The 9756-nt window shown below is 35.1% G+C and overlaps 1 protein-coding gene across 1 annotated transcript; it reads left to right on the forward strand.

The window, feature by feature from the left end:
• The first annotated feature begins 7829 nt into the window (after window positions 1-7829).
• Window positions 7830-8762, forward strand: LOC128046485 (olfactory receptor 2A2-like). Its single transcript, XM_052638595.1, has 2 exons — window positions 7830-8081; window positions 8127-8762. Exons 1-2 carry the CDS (start codon window positions 7830-7832, stop codon window positions 8760-8762), a joined length of 888 nt encoding a protein of 295 aa, XP_052494555.1.
• The last annotated feature ends 994 nt before the right edge of the window (window positions 8763-9756 follow it).

Consider the following 9756-nt stretch of genomic DNA (forward strand, 5'->3'; position numbering starts at 1 on the left):
TCTGATTTTGACTTTACTGAACCAAAATAACAGCTTGAAGAATTTTGCCATCTTTACAAAATGCTCATTCTGTAAACAAGGTATGTAAGTCCTCCCACTTTGTACATCATCCTTGAATGCAGATTATTTTTGTGTGTGTATACACCTCTAATAATAGATTATTCATAGAGATTCTGTTAACATACACAAGTTTTATCAGTAATTATATTTTATTTTCCATTTTAAATCTAGCTCTTCTTTTTCTTCCTGTTGCCTTATCGATGGCTAGTTCTTAGGTGAACGTTAAAAGAAGTGGTTTTAGGGGAGCATGTTAAAATTGTATCCTAACTCTAAAGGAAAATTTTTAAAGTTTTACTGTTAATAATGAAAAAGTAATGTTTTTGTTTGAATAGATGAAAAAACTTGTCTTCTATGTAACATTTGCTGAGTTATTTTACAGTGAATTTATAGTGAATTTTCTTCTTTTGGCAAATTGTTCATTTTATTACCACTTTGTAGTATCTTATATGGGCCTCCCTGGTGGCTCAGACAGTAAAGAATCCTCCTGCAGTGCAGGAGACCTGGGTTCGATCCTTGGGCTGGGAAGATTCCCTGGAGGAGGGTATGGCAACTCACCCCTGTATTCTTGCCTAGAGAATCCCCATGGACAGAGGAGCCTGGCGGGCAACAGTCCATGGGGTTGTGAAAAGTTGGACACGACTGAGTGACTAAGGACAACACAGTATCTTATTTATATCCTTCTATCCTTGTCTGATATCAGTATTGCTATTACCAGTCACTGTTGGCATGAAACATGTTTTCTCATAATTTTACCATCAATCATCTTTTTTGGTTTTCAGTGTGTGTATGTCTCTGTGCATTTATGTTTAAATGTGACTGTTATAAAGGTTTGTATGTGGATTTTCTGTTTTTAATTTGATATGGCTATCTCTATCTTGATGGAAATTTAATTCATTTACATTTAATGCACTAACAGAGTTATTTTTATTTTGCTTTTTCTGAATATCAGCCATCTTTTTCTCTTTTTCTGTTTTTCTCTTGCATTCTGCCTTCGTTTTTGATTGATAATGCTTTAATGCTTTTGCAGTATAATTTTTAAAATCATGAATTCTATCATTTTTTGATTGATGGTTTCTTGAAGTGCTAACATCAAAATGCATGATATGTGGTAATAAATTCAGTATCATTCAGTATTTTGAGCCTCTTCAAGAATTTAGCACTCTTTATTTTCAAAGTCTCTTATCCTTCATTTATGATTTTCAAATTTCACTTTTATCCTTTTTGAATATCAAAATAATTATTTCATAGCCAATTAGTTATGAAATATAAGATTATATTTTATTACTTTGTTCGATATTATTTGTATGTATTGCTTCATTCTGATTTAAATTCTACCATAATGGGGAATTTTCTTTATTGGTATGCTAAATAGCTATAGGCTCTAAACATTTATAATTTACATGTGAAAAAATTTCATTTTGTTCTCATTCATTCAAGAGAGTTCTTGCAGTTATAAAATTCTTGATTGACAGCTTCTCTGCCTCTTGAGACATTAAAGATAATACCTTATTGTCTTCAGATCTTGCTGATAAGAAATTTACTGTTAGTCAAATTGCTGATCCTATATACACACTTTTATCTTTAATGTTTTAGATATTTCCTTTTGATCTTGGGACAATAGTGCAACAAAATATTTTAAGAGACAAGTGAAACTATTGCTTTTATTAAAAATTGTAAAACTTATGAAAGAAAACTAAGATTTTAATTTGTTATGGCAGCCCTAGGCAACTATTTTTTGTAAGAAAAATGATAGGCAAGCATTTGTTAATTGATATCTATTGAGAATTTATTTTTAACCAATCTTAATCTAGAATTTTTGATCTAAAGATTTATTTTATCTTTAATTATTAGAAGGTCTTCAAGTCCTTATGGGAGCGTTTACCTTTACTGTTTTCTTTCAGAATGCATTTTTATCAGTTTGGAAATTAAGTCTTTGTTCCATTTGGAACATTTTTGGTAAAATCTCTTCAAATATTGCTTTTTTTTAATCGCATCCCTTATTATCTCTCTGGAAAGTTTATCTTGTTTATGTTTTACGTCTCAATCTTTATCATGCCTGTGAGTTAAATTTCCAAAAATGTATCCCTCTATTGTCCACCCAGCACTAATGTAGTGTTACATTTCAATTTTACTTCAAATAACAAAAAAAACAAACTCGTAGAAAAAGACATCAGATTTGTAGGACTGAAGGTGAGGAATAGTTGAGGGGGACTTGGATGAAGGTGATCCAATGGTACAAACTTATAGAATAAGTAAGTCATCTAGGAATGTAATGTACATGATGAATATAATTAACACAGCTGTATACTCTATGTGAACATGAATAAGAGAGCTAATCCCAAAATTCTCACAAGAAAAAAATACCTTTCTGTCTATATGAGGTGATGGATGTTTACTCTGCTTATCGTGGTCATCATATCACAAGCTACGTAAGTCAAATTGTTATGCTGTGCACCTTAAACTTATAACGTGTTGCATGTCAATTATAATTCAATACAATTAGAAGGGAATAAATGAATAAAATGAAATATCCAGATGAAGAAGGTAGCCCTTGTCTATATGTGTTGAGATCTAGGTAGATTTGTTTTTATATAAATTTATTTATTTTTAAATGTAGGATAATTGCTTTAGAGTATTGTGTTGGTTTCTGCCAAACATTAGCATGGATCAGCCACAGGTATTAAATACAATCTTTCAGTGCATTACTCTCCCTTTTAATGTCCAGTATTTTATCCTCTTTATTGAGTTTTAAAGAATGAATGACAGTGCTTATTTCCTGAATGCCTCATAGATTCTTTTTTCATGTGCAGTGACTATTTTTTCACCCCATTTCCTTTCCTGCTTATAATTTATTAACTTTTAATAAATGCAAGACTTTCATTGATCTATTGGAATAGTTAACCATGCATCATGCTTACATTAGATTCTTTGTAAGATTGTTCACCACATACAGTTTCACCTTGGGTGAACATAAGGTTTCATTGTTTATCTCGTACACCCTTAGCACTAACTGGTTTGTATTTGAATATTGTTTTTTAAATCACATTTTGAGTTGGAGAGTTTTATTAAAATTATTCAAAATTAATTTGATTTTTCATCCTACCTTCCCTCTGCTTTGTGATGATGACTTTTTGTGTTTCTTCATTCTATTTCATAATCTCCTGATAGAGAATCAGATCTCATAAGCGCATTTCGGGCTCTGGTAATCCAATGAGCAAGCAAGCATATTGAAAACTATATATATGCCTATAATCCAGCAACTCTATCAGTATTTTCCACCTCCTTTCATATTTTTATGAATGGCTCTCTTTGTGTGTTGGGACTTGCCTTCACCTCTCATCCAGGTCATTTACAACTCTGACAGCTTCCTGCCTATGCAGAATCTGGAGTTTAGACAGAAGCAAGGCATCCAGACCTTTTCAGATTCCTCTGAGCATTTTCCCAGCCCTGGTCATGTGTGTGGCCTTCTAGTTTCTCAGCAGTATCTGGGAGCTATTCAAGTCATCTATTTACCAAATCATCTTATTTCCAATTCTTCCACTCAGGGTGTTATGTTAGTCTATAGTTTACCCCAACTTTTATTACTTGCCTCATGTGGCAGCAGCTGATAGTTTTGCCTTCAAAGGTTTTCAGCAATTGCCTCTGCGTAGCCACCTCAGCAGTGGGAGAGTTTTGAGTTAATTAAAATAAATGAAGTTCTTTGACTACATCCTTCAAGGAGTCACCAGACAGGTCAAATCCAACATCCAGAACCCTGTGAGTATGAAGTATATTCTGCCCCTTTCGGTAGTGAGTGTAGATCAGAAATGCAGACTATCTTGCTTAGAACTGCTCCTGAGCTAGGGAGTAGGGGATGGGATCAGGGCAAGTTAAAATGCTACAGATCTCTCAGGATGATTTTCATGTTTGTTTTCCATATTAAGCAAGTGTGTGGTTGCTATAACTTTTGATTAGATTCCAGAATTCCCAAGAGGATTATTTTGACAGGCGTTTCCATTTTATATGTTGCTTTTCTAGAGAGAACTACGTCTAATTCTTCTGTTCCATTTTTCTTTTCCCTGTGTCCCTCCACAGAGTTAATGTTTTCTTGATCTTCTTACTCATGTAGATTTAACATGTGGATTTGTAAAGACATGTGACAGGCTTTAATCCCATACAATTTTTTTAAAGAAGAATCCTTACATTTTTGAATGGAAATATGGATTGCTCATGGGCTAAATTTATCAGTACAATTAAGTAATGAATACTGAGTAGAAAGAAAAGCTAATGAAAGTCAGTAGTTACACTTTTCTGTCAAAACGCATGGAAATTAGAACCTTTTACCTTCTGTCAGCCTGTGCCCCGCATGTGCGCTACTGTTGTGTATTTAGTTCAGTCTTATTCTAGGTACCAGAGAACACCAGCAGTATTCCCACCATCAATATCTGCTTAGCTTACAGACATACGCACTGCCTTCTCTGCTCTTTATTTCCTTTTACAGTGTGAACTTTCTTTCTGGGCTGACTTCTTTTCTGCTTGAAATGAAATATTAGAGTTTCCTTCAGTGAGAAGAGTTGAATGCAGGCTGGCTCTGCTCAAGAGTAGGGTTAGCTGTTCTTAATGGCTGAATGTGGTGCAGGGCATGTAGTCTCTCCTCCTGCCAGAAACTGAAGTCTAAATCTCAGAGTTTGTAAACGGCATCCTTCAAATTTGAACCTTTGGTTTTTAAATTTCCACTTCAAAAATGGGGAAATTTTGTGTTTTTTTTAATGATTTTTCATGCTTCTCTGCTAACAGCTGATTTTTTCAGTTTCTGTAATACTATTTTTACATTGTAAGTGAAGGAAAGTGAAAGCGCTAGTCACTTACTTGTGTCTGACTCTTGGCGACCCCATGGACTGTAGCCCACCAGGCTCCTCTGTCCATGGAATTCTCCAGACAAGAATACTGGAGTGGGTTGCCATTCCCTTCTCCAGTGGATCGCCCAATCCAGGGTTCAAACCCAGGTCTCCTGCATCACAGGCAGATTCTTCACTGTCTGAACCACCAGGATTTTTGTTATTTATGTTCTGTTAATCTGCCATCATGCTCACAATTTTGACTGTTTCTTCTCTATTTAAATGAATAATGTTGCACAATAGTCCTGCTATCATAGTTTATGTACATATCTGTAATTTACAATCGACTGAGAAATAATTTTTCAGAATATCTAATAGGACATATTTTACAAATTCCTGCGTATATAAAAATTACATATATATGTGTATATATACATATTTATTTAATAACTATTTATTATTGTAATCATATTACTAAATGTATTATAGTAATGACTACCCCCACGCCAGCTCCTAGAGCTTCTGAGTGCTGGGCTGTGGCAGGTGTCTTCTATTCCTCAGCAGCTTTCTTGGCATCCCTTCCCAGTGTGGTTGAGTGGTGGTCCTTCTCAGCCAATAGACCAACTCTATTGTTTTGAGAATAACCTGGCTACAGGCTTCATATACAGATATTTCTTCTGAATAAGGCTCTGACATGACCAAAAAAGCAAAAGGACCTTATAACCTAAGAGATAAATGTATTGATAGAGTAATGACTGATGCTGGAAGACAGAATTCGGGTAACTGTTATAGTAAACTCTTTGCCGAAACAGTGTAAGAGTTTACAATATAGTTATTTCTTACTATTTCCTACACTATCATCTAACATGGATAATTATTAGACTCAAGATTACTGTTCTGATAGAAATATGTGTCCTACCACAAAATAGGATAGAATGAGTGCCAATCCACTAGCTAAAGGAATATTTTAAAGCTCCCTAGCTCAGTTACTGAGTTGTCCCAGTAAAGAATGGCATATCCTTTGTTTACTGAGCTGCAATTATTTTAATGACTCTATTGGAAAGAAGAAACTTTATTTAGGCTATTTTAAACTAGATATGTAAACAGAAAGATAGATAAATAGCTAGTATGGACAAAGAAAGAATAAAAGGAAGCATGGAAGGGAAGGAATGAAGGAAGGAATAGATTTGACCAAGAGTTTCCATGTCCTGGAAATTAGTATAAGAAAAGAAAATATACATAAAAAATATATGTATAAAATTTAGTCACTGTAGCATTATAATCCAAACAACCTAGTTAGAAGGTGATATAGTAAATAAAATGTTCATATGCAACAAAATATTATACAGATGTTTAAAGTATATTGCAAAGAAATAAGTGATATGAAAAATGTACATAATGTTATTCTAAATGAAAGAAGCAGATACACAGTATTGTTCATATAATTTTAAATATGTGAAAATATAGGTACAGTGAGAAATGGAAAATTGTTTATAGAAATTACTAACAATCATCAGCTTTGGACATATATTTCACATATGTATTTTCTCTTCAATGTTTTATGAATTTGTATGTTTCTCTAAGATACTTAGAAAACTTGATGTTAGAATCTCATATGACGTAGATGCCTCTTTACCCACAAAGTAAACCAGATCATTGAAACATTAATTTATAAGTCTAAAATTTCCAGAAGACTATAATTACCTGAAAACAAAGAAAATCAGAACCGATTAGCAAGATAATATGATTTGAGATACTAAATCTACATTGCCAAAAAAACTACTGTATAAGATTGAGATCATTCTTTATGATGTAATGTTAATTTAGTAAAATAGATTTTGTTCTCCAAAAGAAGTTAGTAAATGTGTTAAGATTAAACAGGTCAAGGTAAGAATCCATTATCCACTTAGCAATCTATATACTGTCCCAAATTATATTTATCCCTATTGCATGGGGATATCAGAAATGTGGCAAAAGTGATGATAAAAAAACTATTATTAAACACCCATTATAAGCAGATATTTTTTAATGATTCTTCAATACAAGAAGACATACTTTGAGTGAAATAATCGATTCCAAGCTGAAGTGGGAAATGTACAAGATAAGTATAGGATAGCTTGTTAAGCCAGAAGAAAGAAAGTACTTAAAACTTTATGGATTAAAAACTTTATAATGAAATAACGTGGAGGCACCACCTTAGCCAATGATCAACATCAACATCAACGTTACTGGGACAAATTATCATTATCTGTGTATTAATGGAGGGCATTAAGAAGGACACTTTTTTGTGTTAAAAAATGTTTAATCTGAATTAGGGCATGGACAATAAATGGAAAAATGCATTGAGAAACACTGTACAAAACAAGAACTCATACTGTTCAAAAATATCACCGTCAAGGCAAGAAATGCAAAGAATATAAAATTAGAGGAAATGATAGGATATGTGATGTTGAATTTGAACCTTAGACTACCAGGGCAGGAAATCCTGTATTTAGAGTAGTGAATTATCTTAATGTTACATCTCCTGTTTTTGGTAATTATACTGAGAATACATTAGCAAGTATCCATGTTACAGAGAAAAAATTCCAAAGAGTTTGGATGTAAATTGCCAATAGGTGAATATGGTTTCCCATTAGTCTTATGTGGTCTCCAGAAAATTAGCACTATGTGCACACAGAGAAAATAAATGATAAGGCAACCATGAAAAAGCATTTTGGCAAATACTATATACTAGTATAGTTTATAGTCCCTGATACTTATCTGAAATTTTAGATTACTTCACAATAAAAAGAAAACAAAAAAGTGAAGAAACTTAGGGAAAAAATTCAGTAATGCAGGGATAAGCATACCAGCTTCCTCTTCATTCCCTTCTGATAAATAACTCCTATTTTCATTGTTATCCAGCTGTGACCTTCCCATCACACTTCACTCCTTGACAGACTGTCTTTAGGAATGGAGGGCAATCAATCATGGATTGCAGAATTCATCCTGGTAGGATTCCAGCTCAGTGAAGACATGGAATTGGTCCTGTTTGGTATCTTCTCCCTGTTATATACCTTCAACCTGCTGGCAAATGGCATGATCTTGGGTCTCATCTGCCTCGACCCTAGACTGCACACCCCCATGTACTACTTCCTGTCTCATCTGGCCATCATTGACATATCCTATGCTTCTAGCAATTTGCCCAATTTGCTGGCAAATCTAGTGAAACACAAAAAAGGCATCTCCTTTGTCTTATGTACTTTGCAGATGATTTTTAACTTGATTTTTTCTTCTATGGAGTGTTTGATTTTGGTGGTGATGTCCTATGACAGGTTTGTGGCGATCTGCCACCCCCTACAGTACATGGTCATCATGAACTGGAGGGTGTGCACGTTCCTGGCCATCGCTTGCTGGTCATGTGGATTGTGCCTGGCCATAGTACAAGTAAGTCTGTTTCTAAGGCTGCCCTTCTGTGGGCCCCAGAAGGTGAACCATTTCTTCTGTGAGATTCAGTCTGTTCTCAAAGTGACCTGTGGTGACATCTGGATCAATGAAATGTTTCTCTTTGCTGAAGGTGTGTTTGTTTTAGTTGGGCCCCTTTCCTTGATGCTGGTCTCCTACGTGCACATCCTCTGGGCAATCCTGAAGATCCAGTCAAAGGAGGGCCGCAAGAAAGCCTTCTCTACCTGCTCCTCCCACCTCTGTGTGGTTGGATTCTACTTTGGCATAGCCATGATGGTGTACTTGGCCCCTGACAGTAGCCACCGAGAGGAACAGAAGAAAATCCTTTTCCTCTTTTACAGTCTATTCAACCCATTACTGAACCCTCTTGTCTACAGTATACGGAATGCTCAAGTGAAGGCTGCCTTCCACAGAGTATTGCAGAAAAAGAGGACAGTGTGAGGGAGGGTCTAGTTTTGGTTCAGTACATTTTTTCCCCCAGTGAGATGTGATTGCTTGTATAAAAAACTCAACAAAATTTCCCGAGAAGATGCATGATTTCATGATGACAATTACTCAAGAAGAACATTGATATGATGTCAGAATACGAATCCCTAAGCCATTGTTCCTCCATGGAGATGGGAAAATATCAGCCAAATTTCCTTTGTAAAAATAACAGAAGTCAGATAAGAGGTGTCAGCACTCCCGACAAGCACAACGCCAAGAAGAGATACAGTACGTGAAGAGTTTACGCAAATTGATGACACTTTACCTCTCATAGCTACCTCCTGTTTCTGCCACCATGTGTTCAGATCAGGAAAAAATTCCCAACTCCCATCTCTTCCTCAAGAAGGAAAAAGAAAAATGGACAATGTAGACTATTTTGTAGCTTTTCAGAGAGTGGCCTGAAGGTTAGTTAGGTGTCTCACTTGTTTCAGAGCACTGATGGGAGTGGCAATTTGGATTCCTTGTAGGGGCCACTGAGAAACATCGCAACATTCTGACTTTTTATAGCTATATAGAGATTGTAGCATGTCAGACAAACACCAGGTAGAGCAAGTCTGTACAGGCTTCAGAAAAAAAAAAAAAAAAAGGGCAAACCTCTTTAACTGAGAAAGTACATAAACCAATTAGAGAAGCTGCATCCACAGTCAAGGCTAGGAGATCCCCAGAATCTCTAGGAGAGCTTATTGCTGAAGACCTTCCCCTTCTCAAAATCAATCAATTGATTGCAAGAAGTAGCTGTTTTTCTAAATGCCCACATCTCAGCTAAAGTTCACAAGATATACAGTGAAACAGGGAAATCATGGACCAATTAAAGGAGCAAACTAAATCTCAAGAAACTATCCCTAAGGAAATGTAGATATGAGTCACCTGGCAAAAATCCAATATCATCATTTTAACGATATTGAATAATCTATAAAACATATAGACAACAAAAAAAATGATACATGAA

Source organism: Budorcas taxicolor, chromosome 4 (assembly GCF_023091745.1).
Source record: "Budorcas taxicolor isolate Tak-1 chromosome 4, Takin1.1, whole genome shotgun sequence".
Taxonomy (NCBI): Eukaryota; Metazoa; Chordata; class Mammalia; order Artiodactyla; family Bovidae; genus Budorcas; species Budorcas taxicolor.